This window comes from Gekko japonicus, unplaced genomic scaffold (genome assembly GCF_001447785.1).
Source record: "Gekko japonicus isolate JY-2015 unplaced genomic scaffold, Gekko_japonicus_V1.1 scaffold672, whole genome shotgun sequence".
Classification (NCBI taxonomy): Eukaryota; Metazoa; Chordata; class Lepidosauria; order Squamata; family Gekkonidae; genus Gekko; species Gekko japonicus.
The window spans coordinates 212,412-234,630 of record NW_015161423.1 but is presented as its reverse complement, the minus strand read 5'-3'; the positions used below and the strand labels follow the sequence as shown (position 1 = coordinate 234,630).

At 51.7% G+C, this 22,219-nt stretch overlaps 1 protein-coding gene across 1 annotated transcript; it reads right to left on the bottom strand.

Annotated features, from left to right (window-relative positions):
- Nucleotides 1-564: 564 nt before the first annotated feature.
- NEUROG3 (neurogenin 3) lies at nucleotides 565-1,239 on the bottom strand. The gene has a single exon (XM_015428398.1). The coding sequence runs from the start codon at nucleotides 1,237-1,239 to the stop codon at nucleotides 565-567; it is 675 nt and encodes a 224-aa protein (XP_015283884.1).
- Nucleotides 1,240-22,219: the final 20,980 nt, after the last annotated feature.

Below are 22,219 nucleotides of genomic sequence, written 5' to 3'. Positions count from 1 at the left end.
AGGAGCCGGGAAAGGCACTGGGCGGCTGGGCGAGGCAGCAGCCGGGCAAAGTGGGTCAGTCGGCAGAAATCCTCTGGCCAGTGGCAGCAGCAGCACCCGAGGGAGGGCGGGGGGTGATGCATGGGGGAGGGGGCGGCGCATGGGGGGCGCCAGAAGGGATCCTTGCCTAGGGTGCAAAATAAGCTGGGGCCAGCCCTGCCTGGAGGCTGGCATCCCTGTCACCAGTGCCAGGAGGACACAGAGACCAGGGATCCCTGGGGGTGAGGCCTCTCCCAGGACCTAGCCAGGCACCACATATCACCGATTAGCAAAACGGTGTCTCCCTCCCCCCACATTCAGTGTTGGCAGGGGATCAGTGGCCACATCCTCCCACTTCTGTACCGTGGAAGTGCCAGATGAGAAAAGCCGGGCTCCCTTACCCCGGTTCCCGCCTGAAACCCCCTGGTGTCGAGCCCGGCCACCCGAAGCGTACTCCTGCTCCCTCCTGCGCCGGGCGCGGGATCCTCCTGTCTCTAGAAAGGGAGTCCCCCAAAAGCCCCCAGCAGAGTCGGGGGCGGGGTGGGCTCAGACGAAGGCCGGGAGCGCGGCGCGGGGGGCGTGCCTGAGGCCCAGCGGGCCGGCGGGGTCCTGCTGCAGCGCCGGGCGCCCGTCTTGGGCCGAGTCCGCCGGGCTGAGGCTGCCCTCTTGCGAGGCGGGCGAGTAGCGCGCGTCCCAGGGGCCGGGCCAGGCGGCCAGGGCGTCGGGGCCGGGCCGCAGGAGGGCCTCGTCGGGGCCGGCGGGCAGCAGGCTCTGGTCGGCCAGGCGGAGGGTCTCGGTCAGCGCCCAGATGTAGTTGTGGGCGAAGCGCAGCGTCTCGATCTTGGTCAGCTTGGCGTCGTCGGGGAAGGTGGGCAAGACCCCGCGCAAGGCGTCCAGCGCCGAGTTGAGGTTGTGCATCCGGTTCCGCTCGCGGTCGTTGGCCTTCACCCGCCGGCTGCGCTTGGCCTTGCCCGGCCCCGGCCCCTCGCCTTGGCTCCTGCCGCGGCCCCGACGGCTCCCTCTGGCCTGCGGCTTGGCGGCCCCGGCCCCTCCGGCCAGCACGAGCAGGCAGGCGCCGGGGGAGGGGGGCGGGCTGCCGGTCGCCAGCGAGGAAGGCGACGAGAAGGCCACGGCGTCGTCCTCGGAGATGCCCGACGAGGGCGGCGTCCCTCGCCGGCTCCCCTGCTGCGAGGCGTGCGGAGAGGCCGTCTTGGGCGACATCCTGCGAAGAGAGCCGCGCGCGCGTGTCAGGGGGCGCCAGGACGGGACGCAAAGCTGCTGCTGCTGCTGCGGAAAGGGGGATTCCTCGCAGGGAGGCGCCCGGGCCCTGCTCCAGGGGTCCCTTGGACGCAGCGCCTTCGGGGCTTAGCAGTGTCCCTCCCCTCCCCTTCGAGGGGCCATCAGCGAAGCCAGTGTCTTAGCCCCGGGACCGCTTTGCAGCAGGACAACGTGGGCGCAAGGAGAGGAGAGCCGCTGGACACGATGCAGAGCAATGCCCCCAAAGCGGGGAGGGCCCCGTGAGCCCCGGCACCTCTCCAGGGTGAAGGACGCCTCGAGGACTGAGAAGGGTTGGTGGCCTTACCTGGCGGAGAGCCCGGCTTGGGGGGGAGACCAAGTTGGAAGAGGCCGGGGGGGAGGAGGGAGGGAGCCTTCCCCGACGGCAGGAGAGCGGCGGCTGCAGGTCGGGCACACGACCGCCTTTGAGCCCCTATATATAGGGCGCGGAGACAATGCGCGCTTCCCTGCTCCGGGCAGCGTGTGGTTCTCCCCCCCGGCCCCCCCCCCTCCACCCCGCCCGCCTCGGGCACGCTTTATCTTATCGGGCCGGCTCGGAGCGTGCCTGGCTCGTTACCGCCCGCAAGAGGCCAATCAGCGAGGCGCCGCCGGCCTGAGCCACGCGAGCCCCTCGCACAGCTGGCGGCCTGACAAAGCCCCCCCGGGCCGGCCCGCTTCCTCCGGACCCGCGAAGAACGGCCGGCGAGCAATGTTCCCTCTAAGCTGCAGAGCCTTGTGAGCAAAAATGCTACTTTGTGAGCTCCTGGCATTAAAGTTGTGAGTGAGCGATTTGGCTACTGCATCAATTAGTTTGCTCTGGAGCCCTCCTTCCTGAGCTAAGACAAAAATCTGTGAGCTGGAGGCTAAAAACCTGTGAGCTAGCTCACACTAACTCAGCTTAGAGGGAACACTGCCGGCGAGGCGGCGGGGGCGCCAAGCGCACAGATCCCTTTGCTTCCCATCACGCTGCAACAAAAAGGCGCCCCGGTGCTTTGCTGCGAGTATTGTAGGGTGCGGGGGGAACGGCACAGCAGAGCTTCAGCTAATGAATGTGTCCCTTTCTATCCTGTTCTTCGAAGAACAGGATAGAAAGGGACTAATTCATTCATACATGCTGCTGATTTCCTCCCAACAACCCTGTGAGGTCTCTTGGGCTGAGAAAGAGTGAGTGACATCAAGCTTGCTGGGCCAGAGCCAGGAACTGAACCCAGGTCTGCTGGTCTAACACTCAGACCACCAGGTTACTCTGACTCAACACTCTTAAAATACTGCCTGCCTGCCTTAACAGTTTAACTATTGCGGGGGGGGGGGGGCTGCCTTCAGACAGTCCGCTTTTTAAAGGATCTCAAACTAGTGGTTGTGGTCACATTGTCAGTGCAATCCTAAACTGATCTACTCCATGGGGTTTACTTCCAGGAAAATATTCTTAGGGTTGCACTCTATGTGACTGAATTCAATAAGTGAAGAAGTAGACAGTAGTTTCATCAGAGGCTTAGTGTGGGCAGCAGGCCAGGTGAAGTGGCACCAAACTTCTCAAACAGCCTACTACAGTGAAAAAGATCCACGAGATAGACACATTACATTGACAAGGGTGGATATTTTTAACCAGCCACTGGCAAGTGTTTTGCACAAATCAAGAACAGTATCGAGCACTAAACAGTTTGGTTTTCAGCCATAGTGCCCTTAAAGGAACTTCTTTTGCCCAGGATTGGTCTCTTGCAGTAGTCCTCTTTCTGTCACAGGGCAGCAAATGTCAGCTCTCCCTGCTGAGGATTCCAAATCTTGTGGCTGCTCCATGCTTGGTAGCATTTATTCCTGTATTTTGCTTAATACAAAAGACAATTCAGTCCTGCCTTTTAGTGTCCTGTGATATGGAAGGTTCAAATGGTCAGTCTGAACTGACCACAGCTATTTGCGTTAGATTGCTATGTTTGCATGCTTACTTGGGAGTCAGAGAGCTTTACTTCTACATTGGATCACACTGCACATAGTGGAGAATGAGCCTTCTCATGGTCCGCCTGAAGGGTGAGTGAAGCTTGAACATTTGCAGCCATTGTTCCAATAAAAGACCTCATTGCCACCAGCTCTCTACAGTCTGTTGACTTTGCAAACCGTTTCACGTGCTCCACCTAAGAACATCTGAAGCTGCCTTGTACTGCATTGGACTTGGCCCAGTATTGTCTCCTGTGACTTGCAGTGGTTGTCCTTGAGGGAGGAGTCTGTCAGCACCTGCTCTCCCCAGGCTCTACAGATGGAACCTATGGGAGCAGAGATGGGAAGCGGCTCTCCTGCTGTAGCCGAGTAGCTCAAAAATGCCGGAAATCACCCTGCCAGAACCTCCACCTACTGACACCCTCTGGGCTGTAGGTAAAGTGCCTGGAGAAGCTGCAGCCTCCGCCGCGCTTGCTCCAGGTCACCTGAGCCTCCAGGGCTGGTTTGGCAAGGGCGGCTGAACTATGAAGGGGCACCTCCGGGGCTGGTGATTCTGAGCGCAGCGTGAGGAAGGCCAGGCGCTGGTTGGGGACAATGAGTCACCCGCCTGAGCCTTCTCTGGCAGTGTGGCTTGAAGTGGCGAGGGAGGGGTGGGGCGGGGGGGGTTCCTCAGCAGGCCACCGCTTTCCTTAAGGTGGGCGCTCTAGCCAACTGCCTAACTCAAGTATATGGATGTTCCGGCCCTGTCTGTGCTCTGCTGCTGAGCGAGGGCATTGCCTGGAGCAGGGTTCCCCTTGCAGTATATGGAGGCAAGACAGGCAGGTCGAGGGCTAGCCAGGACACACCAAATGCCTCATGAAACATCCACTGTGCAGACGTGGCTTCCATATTGTATAAACAGGAATAAAGTTTTTAAAAAGATATTTAGAAAAGCAAATCTCATTTATGTGTCTGCTTGCCTGTTTGACTTGAAAATGTGTCTGACTTAAAAATGTGTCTCTTGCACTTTCTCCAGCATGGGATTCAAGGTGGTTTAAAGCGTTTTAACATCCACAAGAATAAAATCAGCCCACTGAATTCTATCCACAACCCAAATGCTCCCCTCCTGGAAATCTCTGTCTTGTTTTTCCTCTGAAACACCAAGGAGAAGCAGATCACCTGACAAACACAACCCACAACCCCCACCCCGGTTGGGAGGCAAGTTCACAAACTCGAGGCTGTGAGAATGGAAGTCCAGCCGCCAGTCCTACAGACTTCTAAGAGGGCACCTTCAACAGGAGCTGTGGGGCAGAGTGCAGCTGCTCCACAGGTTGACAGAGGGGGAGGCAGTCCTGCAACTAGGTAGGCTGCAAGTCACAAAGAGCTTCAAAGATACCTTAAATCAGACCCAGTTACAAATAAGCAGCCAATGAAGATGTTCCAGGACAGGGGTTATACAATCGAGCCAGCTCTTAAAAGCTGATATGTATTTTGCACCAACCGAAGTATCTTCTCTGTAGATTACTTCTAGGTAGGAAGGCATATCTGTAGACAGTTGTGATCCCACAGATGGGTTAACTCAGAGGTAATTTTGGGGGGGATCGCAGTTCCCCCAGGTGAGGTACGGGGAGCGGGGCACATGACGAAGCCCCGCCCCCTGCTTCCAGCCGCCCCGCTTCCGGCCCTCATTCAGCCAGGAGGAGGCAGGAGAAGAGGGAGGGTAAGTTGCTTCCTCCCTGCCTCTCCCCACCCCTGCCTGCCTGGGGCCAGGGAGGGCCTTCGCGGGGCTTCCTCGCACTCCCGCCAGCCTTGCAGGTCCACCGCCGGGCCCCTCATGGGGCTCGGCAGTGGAGCTGCAAGGCCGGCGGCGGCCGGGACCGTTGGGGGCGGGGTGTGTGGCCTTATGTCAGGGGGTGTGGCATATGCTAATGAGTTATGCTAATGAGTTCCCCTAGCTCTTTTTCTACGAAACAACCCCTGGGTTAACTTAAATGACTTTTCAAACGTTGCATCTGGTTAGTTTGCTTTACTTCCACCAGTTCAGACAAATCTCCAGGCAAAGTCCATCATAGCAGCTAGGCCCACATGGATGGGACAGTTTGACCAGGACTCAGCAAGGGATGAAAATAATCTCTCTCAAGGTGATCCACACATCCAAACCTGCTTTGTTTTAGCACATTTGATACACAGCATGTGCTGATCATGTGATTGTTGCATCAACCCTATCATCCCCATTTTATAAGAGGGGAACGAGAGCTGGAAAGCCAGCCATGTGGCTGAGCTGTCCTGTGAATCCACGTGACTTCCAGTATTCAGGCTCCGCAATACTATTCAGGGCTGTAATGGCAGAAAGCTCTGAATGCAAGAATGGAATGTTTGTCAGTGATTTGTATTACAGAAAGGTTTGATCTTTTCCCCTCTCTTCTATGGAAGCTTGCAGGGTGACCTTGGGTAAGTCACACACTCAGCCTAACCTACCTCTCAGGATTGTTGTGAGGATAAAATGGAGATGAGAATGATGTTGTAAGTCACTTTGGCTTCTTGTGGGGGGGAGTGGAGTATAAATGAAGTAAAATAAAGAAGGGACCATTTAATATATTTTTGTTCATGTTTTGAGATTTAATATATTTTTAAACATATATTATCTAAGGCCTGTTTGAAAATTACTGTTCCAGGCCAGAACCTTATATGTGCTTCAGTGTATACAAAGATCTCTAGTGTACTCCAGTCTTATTCACCTCATGGCGGAGAGGGGTTCATAGAGGCATTCTTTGTCATGTGCATACCTTCTCTCCATTGAAGTGAAAACAGTATTGCACTTACCTGTACCAGTTATTCATTGAGTTGTCACTGTACAGGCACACACGGGAACTCTGAGGGCACACAGGCCAGCCACAAGAAGATTTTCTAGCTAGCCTAGTAACAGAGCAGGAGGAGCCCCCCCCCAACTGGAGCCTTTAGGGCCATTTTCCTGCTCCACAGTCACGCGCTCCAGGGAGGGGCTCCTCCGCAGTCCCCTTCAATTCCTTGCCACCACTTTGAGCCAGGGATTTAAAAAATTACAATAAAGGAATTGCTCACAGCGGGGTAGGAGGAAGGGATGTGTGTGTAGAATAGCCAGGAGATCCTAAGATTGTCTGGCAGCCAGAAGTTCTAGCTCTTTTAGTGTTGTGCACCGCTAAGTGGCAAGGTAGACCTATTTGAAAGGCAAGAGACATTTCAGAGGTAGTTTATCATTGCCTGCCTCTGCGTTGCAGCCCTGGTGTTCCTCGGAGGTCGCCCTTCCAAATACTAGCCAGTGCTGACCATGCTTAGCTTATGAGATCATTATTGTTGTCCTGTGCAGTCCCACATGGGAGACTAGCAAGCTGACTTACCAGGTGGTGGAGGTGAGCAATTCACTGGAAAATAGAATGCAAGACTGCTTTCCCTCTGATACCTCCCTTCTTGTATTAACATCTACAGAGTAGTGCTTACTGGAGGTGTCTGCAGACGACCAGGTCTTGCACATCTCAGTCAATGGGATACCCCATTGAAAAGCTGCAGACACTGATGGAGACCTTGTCGAGTGTGCTGTGGACACTGGTGGATGCCTGCCCGTAGGCTCCCTTGACAGTAGAGACAATCCACCTAGATCTCATTTGGACGGTCTGGCAAAACAGACAAATAATTGTGGGGTCTTCCTGAACTCACTTGTTCTTTTTCAATAAAACAGCAAGGCATGTTTCACAATAAATGTGTGTAGCTTCTTTTGTGCCTCAGATTATGAATGCGGGGAAAAGGTGGGAAATGAGATACCCTGACTAAGGTGAAATCTGGAAACTACCTTTGGTTAAAAAAAGAAAAAGAATGCTGGGTCTTAGCACTACCCTATGGTCACGACACTTTAGAAGTGGGTAATCAGCTCTAAGTGCTGTAATTTCCCCTACCCTCCTTGCAGATGTAATGGCTAATAGAAAGGAAACTTTGAAAGAGAGATGCTCCAGAGAGCAAGTGGCCAATTGTTCAAAGGGTTGCATTAGGTGAGTCAAAACTAATGGCAGAGACCACTGTTGCACAATGGGAGCCCTGGGTGGGTACAAATTGTTGAGGCCTTTGAGGAATCTTTTTGAACCTTGTGCGAAGAGGGATTCCCCCCCCCTCCAACAGGGGCATGGAAAACAGAAATCACTGCTAAATGGACCTTAATAGATGGATTTGATAGCCCAGAATCTTTCAGTGACAATAAACAAAGAGTAAGTCGTGAGTAAGAGCTGTGGACTCTAGTCTGGAGAACTGGGTTTGATTCCCCACTTCTCTTCCACATGAAACCACAGTCCTCTCAGAGCTCTCTCAGCCCCACCTGCCTCACTGGGTGTCTGTTGTGGGGAGGGAAAGGGAAGGCGATTGTAAGCCTCTCCAAGACTCCTTTGGGTAGTGAAGAGTGAGGTATAAAACCACTTCTTCTTCTTCTTCTTCTTCTTCTTCTTCTTCTTCTTCTTCTTCTTCTTCTTCTTCTTCTTCTTCTTCTTCTTCTTCTTCTTCTTCTTCTTCTTGAAAATGGACAGGTGACAGGTGACAGGTGACACCTGTTTATTTCCCAACCAGCCTAGGAAAGTCTCCATTTAAGTTTATAGGAGATCCTAGTTGAGGGTTTGCGATCATTAACAAGAATATTGATTACAGAGTCGGAAAAAGATTGATCTCTAGTTTCAGCAAACAAGCAGTCAGGTGCAGGTTCTCCACCTCAATCTTATCAAATCTCAGCAACTGTCCCTATTAGGGGTACGGGAGGGAGGGTGGATAATAGGGTCTGGTTCCAAGTTAATAGGAAGGTGACCCTAGAGTGTGTGGGGTGATGCCCACTCTGGAGCAGAAGGGGGGGGCTTGGAGTTTAGCCTTGTGGGGAAAAGGTCCACCATAGGGAAACCCCATTATGTAAAAATGGGTAGATATAGTCTTGATGAATGGACCACTCATGCATGAGTTCTCCTAATATGCAGAGCACATCTACAGTGATATTTTCCAAACCAGCGATATAGATGGCCTGGAGGGACATGTGGTTTGCAATCGCCCTTTCCCAATTGGCAGTGGTTTCCTGACACAAACGGAGGGACTTGGTACCCCCCGTTTGTTGATACAAAACATTGCTGTGGTGTTGTCAGTCTGAACCTGGACCACCTTCCTGTGCAGCAGAGCTGAAAAAGAGTTAAGGTCATAGCGAATTACTCTCAGTTCTAACAGGTTGATACGTAGGCCATGTTCAGTTCTGGATAATGTGTCACTGACACATCTATCCCTATAGTGGGCACCTCAACCTGAGAGGGAAGGATCTGTACTAACTGTGATTTGAAGAGATTGGGAACCAAAGGGAACTCCCATCAAAAGGTTAGAATTGAGGATCCCCCATCACAATTCCTTCAGGATCCCCCTAGGGATAGAAAAGTGGCAGTTCTGAGTGCAGTGTGGGGTTAGACACTTGTATGAACCAATTTTGTAATGATCACATTTTCAGGCAGGCAAAGGGAACCATGAAGACAGCCAAAGCCGTTAGAACCAATAATCTTTGTATGGTGACGGCTTCCTAAAAGTGATTAAACATGAATTGCTCAACCATGTGTTTAATAGATAAAGCCTCATCTTCTGGCAAGAATACTCAAACAGCAACAGAATCTAGTCTATCCCCAATAAAGGACATTTATTGGTGGGGAATTAGGTTTGACTTTTTCCAATTAATCTGTAAAATGAGCTTTTGGCAAATTTGTAAAGCCCCTGACAAATGTCTCCAGAGTTCTAGAGCAGAAGGGGTCATAAGCAGCCAATCGTCGAAATAGGAGGATAGGGCATCCCTTAGATCTTAAATGGGCAACTACTACTGCCATACATTGGGTAAGCACCCAAGGAACAGTGGCCAAACCAAAAGGAAGTACCTCATACTCATAAGGGGTACCTTAATCAAGAACCGTAAATACTTCCTATGATCAACATGAATGGGAATGTGAAAATAAGCGTCTTAGAGATCCAAGACTGCGAACCAATCTCCTGGGCTGAGCAATTGTGAAACTTAAAACAAGGAAACCATTCTGAATTAACATACATGGAGAAAGAAATTGAGACCTCTCAGATCCAAGATCGGGTATAAACCACCATCTTTTTTATTAACCAGGAAAAATCTGAACTAATAACCAAACATTGAAGCTGAGAGGCTTAAACTTTGAACTGCACCCTTCACCACAAAACCTTTAACTCAGTAATCAACTCTAGGAAAACACTGTCAGCTGCATGAGCAGCTGTTATTACTGGAGGTAAATGGGCAAACTGTAAACAGTAGCCATTTTCAACAATGGACAATACCCAGGAATTGGAGGCAAGAACCTGGACAAACCATCCTGGAAAGAGGGGTGAGGTGGGTTGCCATCCAGTATTAGTCAGAAGGAAGGGTTGGAGGCCTGTATGTGGTCCTTTGAAGTCTGGTGTTGAACAGGATCAGAGTTGGACCTGGAGTTAGACCTATGGCGGTTCTGTTGAGAAGATTGGGAGGAAGGTCTTTATAGACAGTTGTAAGTCTGCTGATGGTAGGGACAATGGAAGCTCTGGTAGGATGGCTGGAACCTTGAATGATACTTGAGCCTGTAGGGAGAAGCCTGTGAGTTATTCCAAAGGAGTGAGCTGTTCGTCTGTTTTTCTTGATTTGTTGCAGGAAATCATCAGTCATAAATGAGAAGAGTGAAAAGCCCTCGAAAAGTAAGTCTTCCATTCGAGTGCATGTTTCAGGAGGGAGAACAGCTGATTTTAGCCAAGCATGTCTTCTCAGGATTATAGCTGAGGCCATTGAGTGCACCGAAGCATCGGCTACATACTTGCCCACATTCAACTGTTGCTTTGGTAGTCTAAAGGCTTCTGTTTGGATGACTTTGGCTAAAGACTTCTTATCATCAGTAAGCCTATCTAAATAGGGAGTGATTTTCTCCCCTAGGAAAAGTTGGTACACTGACATAATAGCTTGGCAATTCACTATTCTAAGGTTTAACGATGATGATGATGCATAAACTTTGTGACTTAAGGCATCGACTTTTCTGCCCTCTTTATCAGCTGGAGTGGAATGGGAACCAGCTCCCTGTTTGGACTGCATCCCCTCTGCTATTAAAGAGGATGAAGCAGGATGGGTAAAAAGGAAGGGATAGGCGGCCTCCTGCTTAAGCATATCGCTGAACCATATACACATTTTCTAACTTTCATGACATGGCAGAGATAGAGGATGGTTTTCCCCAGTAAGCTTTTGCCATTTCAAGAATTCCTTCCAGAAGAGAAAAGGCTACAGTCCCTGGAGAATCGAGGTAGAGTCAGCCTAGGATCTTGTCTCGGGGTTTAGCATTCACAGAGGTGATCTGGATCTCCAACAATTGTGCCATCCACACCATCTGTTCTGAATAAAGACATAAATCCTCACTAGTTGACACTGTCACAGGGGATGGTCCCGAAGCCACCCCAGAATTTACTATGGACCTGCATTCTTCTTAGTCTTTGGAACCACAGGCGATCAGTCCTGAATGGGGGGTCCTGTACACATCATCTGGTCCACCAGTTCCATGCACGGTTCTCATGGTTCTGACCATCTTGGACAGCACTGAGGAGGATGACAACAAAGATATTGGTGCCATCATTCTGAATGAGCCCACTGAGAAGCTGGGGCAGAAGGCCTTGGGATGTGATCTGAAGGGATCTTGACTGCTGGTGCCAGTTTGCACACCGATGGAAACGGTGACAGTGACAGGGAAATGGGAGATGGAGTGCACGGAGTCGTGTGTCTGCTAACTTCTACACCTGTCTTCAAAGCCGGTTCCTTGGAATCTGATTTCTTCAGTTCCTGGTGTTTTCCTGGGTCTGTAGAGCCTGACTGATGAAACTGATGAGACTTTGACCTGCATTTTCTTTGGTGGCAATTCTGAAGACAACCTGTTTGGAGCATTTTCAGGCGTCCCAGAACATCTACGGTTTGAGTCCACCCTTGGAACCAAGTGGGTTGAGACTACCGACAGAGGGCGAGAAGTGTGCTCAGAGATTGATTTGAGTGACGAGAAGACGGGCTGTTGTACCAGGGCAGATGTTTCTGCTGCCATGTTAGCCAAAGCCTTTTCCCATGAAGCCGCCTTTAGTCAGGATGTGCAGTCAGTCCTGGCTTTTGGGGTAAACTATTGGCAGATTTTACATACCAATACGCTGTGGCTCTCACCCAAACACAGCACACAAATAGAGTACTCATCCACTCTCATCATCTTAGCCAAACAAGAGGAGCATCTCTTGAACAATGGCATATTTTTTTAATTTAAGGGGGGAAAGCAAGGAGCTAACTAAGAAGTCTTCTACTCCAGTGGCAGCAAGGAGAGAACTGAGGGAGACTGTGAAGCCCCCCCTCCAGCACATTATTGTTGGGTGGAAAAAATGGGTCAGGTTGGGAGGGGCTCCTCCTGCTCTGTTACAAGGCTAACTAGAAAATCTTATGGCGGCTGGTCTGCACACCTGGCATAGTTCCCATGTAGGTCTGCACAGGACAACAACAATGAACTGAAGTTTCTTATGGACAAGGATGTTCGATGTGGGTATGGAAGCCTTTCCATCTGCCAAGGATCTCTGGACCCCCGTCTCTAAACGTTTTCCCTCTATGTAGATTTTAGTATCAGATGTCTGAAAAGTGTTCACTGTGGGCTTAGGTTTGCAAGCGCCCATGATCAGTACACCTTCGCACATGTTCTTAGAGCAGAAAAAAGGGGCTTTCTCACACCACCCTCAGATGTCCGTGCCCGTGAATTTGATATTCACCCAACATCCCATGGTGCTCACCTTTTGGTGCTCTTTTCAGAGGGATCTGCACCCGAGGTGGACAAGTCCACACAGGACTTTGAAAAGAGATGGAGGCTGCCTATTCATGAGGCTACAGAGGTCCCCTGCGACGCCCATGTCTACTTCGTCCCCTCTGTTGAATTGAGTGGCCCCTCCCTTCCCCCCCTTAGTGGCACCCAGGGAGCAGGGCTGCTGAGCTGCTGGGCTGGCGGGTGTTTCTCAGGGGCTCGGCCTGTTCCTGTCTTTCCCCCCAGGGCATCCACTGGCCATGCTCCTAGGTCCCACCCCCAAATTGGAAGAGGGGATTTTGCCAGAGAGGCACGAAACAGTTTTTGAACACATGTGCGCGCGCACACAGATGGCTTGGCTGGGCTCCTGACTGGATCAATTGGATCTTGTCACTTCCCTTGGGGGACTGGGATGTTCTCGTCCAGAGGAGACCTGTGAAAACTTCGGTCCAGATCTGGAGAGAGTAGAGAAGGGGGAGGCTTTCTCCTGCTCTCACAAGGCTGGGGTGGGGTGGGGACGGTCATTCAATGAAACTGGCCGGCCGTGAAGTCAGGTCTGACCACAGGTGATGCAAGACTTGATGCCTGAGTGGCATTGCACAGTGCAGATTGGCAGAGGGGAGGCTTCTTAATGGTCTGTGGGGATCCTAGCTCCAGGGAGCCCCAGTGTCCAGAGGTGGGATGCGTCGCAACATCCCTTGCCCAAAAGGGCTGTTGCTTCTTGGCCTGATCCTAGGTTTCCTAGAGGCACCACAGCTCCTGCTTTTAGGCCTCAGCATCTTCTTCATACTGGGGCCTGGGGGGAGGCTGGGTTCAAAGCCCCGCTGGCAAAGCCACTCACTAAAAATGCCTCCAGCCGCACAGTCCGTCTCAGCCTCACTTCCTTTAAACGGTGGTTGTAAGGATAAAACGGAGAAGCCAGAACCCTGTAAACGACCCTGAGCAACGCGGAGAAAGGGCGGGGTTTTTTAAAAGGCGCTGGATAGAAACAAGAGAAACTGCGGTGCAGAATCAGAACCTCCTGTTTCCATCGAGCCCACCCCACTCTCCACCCGGGGGCATCTTTCCCATCCCCGTTTGGCTCTCAGGAATCGGACAGCTTTCGAGGGCAGAGAGGTGGCCTCGCTTTCCTCCCCTCCCCTCGGGTTCCCCCCCAGCTGGCGTGCGGCGTCCTTGCTGCTCAAAGCCGGTCCCTCGGACTCGTAAACGCAACCGCTAGTTAGAGTTTTGCATAGGCTGCGTGTTTTGAAAAAACGCCTTTGGCCAAACACGGCTCACCGCGAGGGAGTGTTTAAATTTACACATAGCCAAGCGCGGAACAAAGGCTTTGGCCCGGTGCCACGTGGAGAAGAGATCCGACCAGAAACGTCCTAGTGTGGATTGGGAACAAGGGAATGCAGGCGCCTCGGTGGGGGAGGGGTTCCCTTTGCGCGCGGGAGGGGACCTCGGCTCCCTCCATCAGGTAGGAAAAAAGGGGTCGTGGCCAGGCTACCTCGGCGCCCAGGGTGGCCGGACACCCGCTCTGATGACCAGGAATCAAGCGTGTCAGTTTGGATCACCACGGGGAAAAGGCGTTCCTCTGGGATGACTTTCCCATTCCAGCTCTCCAGGGCAGTGAAGCCAGCACACGCGGTGCTTCTTTCCAAATTCTCCTCCTTCCCCATTTAAAAGGTTTGGAGCCCCGAGGGACCCGGAACCCTCAGGAGGAGCCCGGGCTGGGAACCCTCCGTTCTAAACAGCCTTCTGTTTTGAAAAAACGGCCCGGGGTAAAGGACAAAGAATAGGGATTTCGTGCGCAAAAAGTGCCTTGGAATTTTGCGCAATTGCTCCTCAGGACCCGGGGAACCGCCTCTCCGCAAACCCCTTCTCCGTCCTCAGAGAGCGGGAGACGCTGCGGGAGTCCTTGGCAGGTTTAGATGTCTTTACTGTGCTGGAATTGGACGGCGGCCGGAATCTCTGTCAAGCACAAAGGGTCATCTTTCGCTGCTTTCTGGGTTCCACTTCCCTTCACCAAGCCCTTTCCCCACCGCGGTTGGATTGGGCTACGATAAGGCCCGGTGGGATCTGTAAAAGATCCCCATGTGGGAAACGGTGGTGCTGAAGCCGCTCCTTCTCCAGAGCTGCCCTGGGGACCTCAGGCAATGGGCAGTGGGCTTCATGCGACAGGTATCCCAGGGGCCCCCAGGCGCCCGTTTTACGCACGGCTGTCTCCAAACGCGCGGAGGAGAGGCGCCGTTTGAACTTGAGCCTTGTGCATCTGGCGACGGCCGTTCGCTTCCCTTCGCGCTCCCTCTCGCTTTTCCTTCAAAAGGGGGGTATGAAAGACCTGCTCTTCTTTTCCCAAGGAAGATGGGGGGGGGGGGGGGAAGGGGAGAAAAATAAAGACTTTTTCCCTCCCTTCTCGATTTTTGTCTGCCTTTTTAGATCTGCAACAAGGGAGGAGGGGAGGGGGAGAGGGGAGGGGGGAACCTGAAGAGCCCTGCCAGATTTTTCTGCTTGCACACAAATGGATGACAAAAATCTGGCGAGCGAGTTACCAACCCCTTAGACTGCCCACTTCAAACGTCCTCCAAACAAAAGCTGAAGAGGGAAAAGAAAGCCCCACCTGGTAGCACTGTTTGCTAAAATAATAATAAATAGATTTCGTTTAATAAATAATGACACGAGATTGTAAAGTGGAGTGCTTTGGGGAAACATTAATCATGGGGCGGGGGGCAGGCATCACCTGCTCCGAAAAACAAGGCCCTGTTATTGTTCGGATCACCTTCTCGGCCCCCACCCTCCCCTCTTTGTGCCATTCCTGATAACTTCCCTCCGGTCGCCACAATTGGCCGGTGGCTTCTGTTGACTCATAGTTAGCATAACAAGCACAATATTGCCACAAACGTGATAAAAATCGACCGGGGTGTGTTGGGGGGGGGGCTGCTTGGGCTTCTTCCTCACACCTGTCCGGGGCAGCTTGAACGCCTGGCTGGCATCGCCTGGCCCTTCCAGGAGGGGCCCTTCTGGCGTTTACATTGGCCTCCCTTCTGCCGCTTTATAACAGGTTTACTGCAATCCCTCTCGCCCCGTCCTATTTGTCTTATTTTATTGAAACCATATGGTAAGCCCGGGGAGCCGAGCATCCCACCTTGCGCCTGCCAGGCGTCGGGGAAGGGTTGGAGCAATCTGGGCCTCGGCTCGCAGGCTGCCGCTGCCAACTGACGCTGTTTGGTTTGCCGCCGGCCGGGGAGATAAGAGGGCCGCCGGCGCTGGGCTTTTCCCACACCAGCTCCCCAAGGTCAGCCGCGAGGGCGGGGGCGGGCAGGCGGCGCTCCTCCGTCGAACAAAAATCAGTCCCGCTCGCGGAGCGCCCCGCGGGCCCTCCCAGGCGCTTGGCGGAGGCTCCGGGGAGAAGTGAGAGGGACGGCAGATGTCACCGTCTGGGGCTCGCCAAGGCGCACGTGGAGCACTTGGGAAAGGAAAGGGACTCGCCCCCGCCCCGCACACGGCAACGGAGGGTGCCCGAAGCGGGCAGAGCTTTCATCGACACACAATCGCCACACGCGCCCACCCGGGCCTGGCCCACTCGAGGCCCTTTGAGAGGGGCTGAGCGGCGCTCAATGCGTGCAAGGTGCCAGCGCGCACCGCAACACCTGTGGCGCCAGCCCCGGCTTCTCGCCCCGCTTCCCCCCCCCCCCCCGGCCTTTTCTCCCCAGGGACTTGTGAGGAGGGGGAGCCATTAGCCAGGAGCCGTGATTTGTGGGGCCATATGCTGAGCGACTCCGCGTGGAAGCCCTTCAGGAGCCTCACAGAAGGAACAGCTGCTGCGGCAGACATTCCGCCTCCTCAGCAGCACCAACCGAGCGGCTGAACCAAACCTCTCGCTGCCTTCTCTCTCACACACACCCACACCCACACCCACAAAAGGGAGCCCCCCTAATCTTGCGGGTAAACAAGAGGGGGGGGGGAGTGAATGGACGGCCAGGTCCCAACCAAGGGGCCTCTCCACTCTCTCCTTTCCGGACAGCGGTTGGGACCCGAGCGCACGGTGCCCAGATTCCCCGGTCCTGTGAAATAGCCAGTTCCAACTCGCTAGAAGGAAGGGAGGCATCTCCACAGGGACCCCCAAATCTGAGGCGAAGGTGGCAGCTCGAATTCTCCTGTCTCTGCAGGAAATCTGGGCGTCCCGTCCCGTCTGGACTGAGTGACTGACCTTGGAAGCCGATCTCAGGGCTGGAGAGCCAGAGCTTTGCTTTGAGGCAGACTTTGGTGGCCAGTCCTTCTGGGGTAAATTGGATCCGACCTTGGAGCCAAGCAGACTGGCCTGCTAGAAATAAGGAGGAGGTGCAGGTGCCAGACCCCTTGGGGTTCCTCTTTGGAAACCAACCTCTGGTCTTGCACATCAAGTGTCCCGTCCCGTCCCGTCCCCCCCAGATATGAAGTTGGGAACAATCAGCATCAGATGCCTGGGAAGATCTGTCCCTGAGAACTCATCTGTGATGCTTCAGTCACACATGCCAGTCACCTGGAATTGATGCAGTCCCTGGGCAAAGAGCCTGTGTGCCTGAGCTGACCACCATAAAGGAATGCAACTTTGGGCAAGAGCCACTGATTTCACTTCAGGCACCAGCAGTTGCTGTGTGCATGGTGCTAGTCCCCCGGCACATAAACTTAGGTGTAAAATGTATTCTTGTGGAGTCTTTTGAAGGAATGTGCACTTTGCATGAGTTCTTATATGTGGGGTGGAAATTCGGACAGAGAAACTGTGTGCCTGAAGGTCCATCAGGTCTCTTCTATTTCAAATTCAGTCAAATTAGTTCAGTGCAGCCAGAGCAGTGTAGTGGTTTGGAGTGTCAGAGTAAGATGTGGGAGTCCCAGGTTCAAATCCCACTGGGCCACGGAAGCTTGGTTGCAAATGTGAGTCTACCGTAGCAAAAAGAAGGCATCCAATAGCACCTTAAAGGCTAACGACACCTCACAAAAGCTCATACTGAGATAAATCTTGTTAGGCTTTAAGGTGCTGCTGGACTTTTGGGCAACCTCCGGCCAGTCATTCTCAGTTCATCCAACCTTGCAAGCGGGGTATAAGTATAAATAAACAAACTGTATATAGAACTGGGGGGGGGGAATTGTCCAGCCCAGGTAATATTTCATGATCCCGCCCTCCAGATGCATCCTTCTTGGTTCTGAACTGGTGCTTTGAGGCCGTGGTCAGGTGACTAAGGCAGATCAAGCTGAAGCTGAATCCAGACAAGACAGAGGTAATGCTGGTGTGAAAGACTGATACTTTAGAGGGACAGGATCCTCTTGTCCTAGACAGAGGGTTGTTGGCTTTTTCAGACCAGGTTAAAAGTGGCTTGGCATGGGAACCAGGGCCCAGGCTGGTCAGATCTCAAAAGCTAAGCGGGGTTAGTACTTGGATGGGAGACCACTGAGGACGTTGAGGGTTCCTGTGCAGAGGCAGGCAAGGGCAAACCACCTCTGAACGTCTCTTGCCTTGAACACCCAGTGGGGTTGCCCTAAACGGACAGTGACTTGACGGCACTTGCCACACATTTTACACACGCACATGTGGTAGCCAGGGGCATCTTCTGTCGGTTGCATCTGATTCGCCAACCGTCTTGCTACCTAGACTCCACTGGTCAAGCCACACTGATCCATGCTTCTGTAGCCTCACAGCCGCATTACTGCAACACACTCTGCATGGGGCTGTCCTTGAAGACATCCCAGAAATGACAACTGTTCCAGAATGTGGCAGCCTGACTGCTGTTGGGACTAGCTGCTGGGAACATATGTTGCGCCTGTTGAAACAGCTTCATTGGCTGCCGGTCTGTTTCTGAGTTCAATTCAAGGTGCTGGTTTTGATCTTTAAAGCCCTTCATGACCTGCTGGGACCCACATATTTGAAGGATGTCTCCTTCCAGATGTTCCTGTGCACCAACTATGGTAATCGGGCAGCCACCTGTGGGCTATCCCACCACTCAGGGTGGCCCATCTGGCATCAACCAGAACAGGGCCTTTCCCATCATGGCTCCAGCTCTGTGGAACAGCCTCCCTGAAGAGGAGAGGGGCCCTTCCTTGGAGTTCTCAGGAGACGCTGCCTGTTTGCCCAGGCTTTCGAGGGAGTCTCAATTGCCAGGCATCTTTTAAGGGGGGGGGGGAGATTTTGGATTTGCTATTTAATTTTTGGGTTTAACTGATCATGTTTTAAACTATTATTGTAAGATATAAATGTTTTAATAAATAAATAAATGCAAGAATAGAAGAGAAGCCCTGTTGGTCAGACAAACAAAAAAGTCCATCTGATCTAGCACCCTGTTCCCAACAGTTCCCAACAGTGGCTGGCCAGGTTCCCTGCAAAACCCAAATCAGAGCAGAAAGGCTAAAGATTTCCTCAGAAGCTGGGATTCAGAGGTACACTGCCTCTGCTCATGGAGGTTCCATTTAGCCATCGTGACTAATAAACAATGGCACATCTAGCCTTCATGAATTTGCCTAATCCATCTAAGCTTGTCACAGTCACCGCATACTGATCATACCACAAGTTGGTGATGCTGGGGTGGATTTTGTCTCCTTCTGTAATGTGTAGCTTAATTCAGCTACTGGAGTTTTTCTCCTCTTGACAAAATATAACTTGGATGACATCAGCTAATCTATGAGGAGTTGCAGGAAATTGAGGGGTGGGTTTTTTTAGAATTCTCCCCCAGTGGTGGGGACTCAGCTAAGTGACCTCTAGATTACTCCCACCCCTTCAGTCCTGTTTCTGCAAATATTGTTATTATAAACACTTCTCATTCAAATGACTTCCACCAGGTCTGTTTATCATGTGAAGAGAAGCGAAGCAGACATCAAGGACACTATAATGCAGGATGTCAAAGCAGAGATGACAAATAATGCTTAAGAGATTTGCAAGTCAAAGCAGAGAATTCCTTCCCTTGGACAAAGAACTAAACTTGGATTTGTCCATTTTTCAGGATTTTGGTTTGGAACAATTCAGACCTCCCCCCCCCATTGGTTTTAATGGTTTTTGAAAAGTACGCAGACGGAGAGTGATTTCAGCAAAGCGTACTTTATTCAGTCAGGAACAAGACATCTTTGGCTGGCTCGCAGACCGGTTTATATTCCGGCTTATATTCCCCAAGAAACCGCCACCCAAAACACATCCCCACTTCCCAATAGGTTATTTACAGTGGCCAAGATTCCCACTGGCTTCACAGCCAGGAACCTAGCCCCCTGATTGGAGTGGGCTAGGATCCGTATAGTCCATTGTCTCTTGGAGCGAAGCTCTACGGTTGTCCCTGGACATGTCTGGTCTTGTCTGGACTTGTCAGGACTTGATACACTACACCCCTCCCCCCTGGTCCGCAATGCGCCCACAGACAAAGTCCTTCAGGTGGGCTGGTAACTTCCTGGTGAGGGTGGAGCGGCGAGGTTCAGGGACTGCTGCTGTTTCTACTCCGGGAGCCCTCGGAGGTGAGCTGGCCGGGAGAGGCACTGGGGACAGCGGTGCCGGCGTCCCCGGTGCCTCCAGAAGAGGTGTCTCAGGTTCAATTAAGGGTAGAGGCCAAGGGTCGGCCACTGGGAGTTGGGCCTGGTGTGAGGTCTCCGGAACCTCGGCCAGGTCCGAGTCCTCGGGGTCTAATGGCATCGTCCGGCGGCGTAGCTGGTCGATGTGCCAGTGTAGAACTTGGCCGTCCTCACGCGAGACCTAATACGATCGGGGGCCATTAACTCATATGACTCGTGCCGGGATCCAGGCGGGCCCCCGGGCGTAGTTCCGTGCGTACACGGGATCTTCCGGGAAGAAACCCCTGGCTGCCTCGTGCGTCTCCATGCCCGGTTCCTCTGTCGATGCCCGGTCGGGGTGCAGACGATCCAAAAGGGGATTTTAATCATGTATGTTTTAAATTGCTAGCCCTTGGTGGGATATAAATTCCCCCAACATATAAATAAATAAATAAAATATATAGATCCCCCCCAGCTACTTTAGACAAAGAAACAGAACCCCTCCCATAGATTAATCTGATCTCTTTCTCCCCTCACCCTGCCCTTCTTGGTGTTTGGGGGAGGCAGGGTTGTGTTTTCTGCTACGAGTAAGAAGGCCTCCTATCATGATGAGGGGTGGGGCATGGGGGGGCATCCTTTGGCAGCCTTTCTGCCTCACAGGGGATATAATCAAAGCTTTTGCCCCTGTTTGAAGGTGCCAGACTGGGGGGGGGGGAGCAGGATTGGACTTGTGTGTGGAAATCTTTGCCTGTACGCCCTTCTGCCTTATCCCAGCTTATGTGACTGAAACCTTTGCCCTCTCCTGCAAGCAGGCTGAAAGGAGCTGGAATGGCTTGAGCAAAGAGTGCTTCTGATTGCATAGTCAGTAAATCAGCAATGTGATTGGGGGAAATGCTGCAGACAGAATAGCCAACCAGAGACAGTGCTGTGTGGTATCAACATAGTCCAAGTGTTCTGGCTGGATGTCAGAAATGCCAACCCATGACAATGTTGGGTGCTGTGAACATGGGTTAGGCATGCCTGTTGAATGACAGAAGTGCCGACTGGACAATGCTGGGTGGCGTGAACATACACTATGTTTTGGCTGGGTAGCAGAAATGCTGATCAGGGACAATGTTGGGTGGTGTGAACATGGGCTAAGCATTTTGGATGGCATGGCTGGCCAGCAGGAACGTATCTGCTGATCCACTTTCTCCCCTCCCTTTCCCTAGAAAATGAAATTCTAAGATGGTGGAAGATGATGGAATCTGAAAGCAGAGCTCATCCATAGACATCACTGCACTACCAAACAAATGGCTGGTGTTCTGCTAGTCAGTTGAGCTCCAAACATTAGGAAAAGGTTTATTTGGATGAGTTATCCTTCCAAGCTTGATGAACAAGGCATGTTAAGTTCAGATTTTGACCAGTTATTTCTTGAAAGCACATTTCTAATGGACCCCTACTCATGTGAAAGTTGTTGCATGGGTACTATACCATTAACATCACATTTGAATCAGGCCCTAGAGCCAGTTTGTGCATAAGGAAGGAAGGAAGGAAGGAAGGAAGGAAGGAAGATAGGTTTGCAACTCGTTCTCAAGTACTGGGCATGCTAAACCATTTTAATTATAGATAATGAAGATATTTATACTTTTAAATTTCATTTAGACTTAAATTTATTTATACTTTTAAATTCCATAATATGCCAAATGGTACAATTTTACATGCTAACTAACAGTGTAATCCTAAGCATAGTTATACCCTTCTAAACCCATTGACTTAAATTGATTTAGAAAGATGTTCTTCTGTCCAGGATTGGACTGTAAGTTATAAATGATGCCTCAGTGTTTAGTCATGCCGGCCACATGACTACGGAAATGTCTTTGGACAGCGCTGGCTCTTCGGCTTGGAAACAGAGATGAGCACCTAGAGTCGGATTTGACTGGCTTTTGAGCAAGGGAAACCTTTACCTTTACCTAAAATAAGCTTAGGTTTGGTAGGTTAGCAACTATTGCATATATTTCCATTTCCCTCAAAATTTGTGTTTGTTCCCCCCCCCCCCAAGGGAAAAGTTCCCCTTTCCCATTGCTTCAAAAGTTCCAGAAATCTTACATCTTTGGGCTGATTTTTTTTCTGGATATACTAAAGCTCTGTTTGCAGGAATTTCTTCACGCCCTTGTAGCAGAGCACTCTGAAATGCAGCCCCTCTTCTGCAGCTTGAAGTGGCACAGCCTAGGAAAAGCTTCACTACATGGATGGAGCTGTGGTTCATGGGTAGAGCATCTGCTTGGCATGAAGAAGGTCTCATTTTCAATCCCCAGCATCTCTAGCTAAAAAGATCAGGTAGCAGGTGATGTGAAAGACCTGAGAACCTGGAGAGTCGCCAGCGGTGTGAATATGCCATACTGACCTTGGTGGGCCAGTGGTCGGATTCAGTATAAGACAGCTGAATATCTAAATAAAATAAATCAAAATTTGTCCTTAATGCAGAGAAGTGAAATGGTCACTAATGGTTCATGGTCATTGTAAACTCTTACTAGCTTGCATAGCAATGGCCGCGGTCACACGGACAACGGACTGCCTTGGTGGGCCAGTGGTCGGATTCAGTATAAGACAACTGAATATCTAAATAAAATAAATCAAAATTTGTCCTTAATGCAGAGAAGTGAAATGGTCACTAATGGTTCATGGTCACTGTAAACTCTTACTAGCTTGCATAGCAA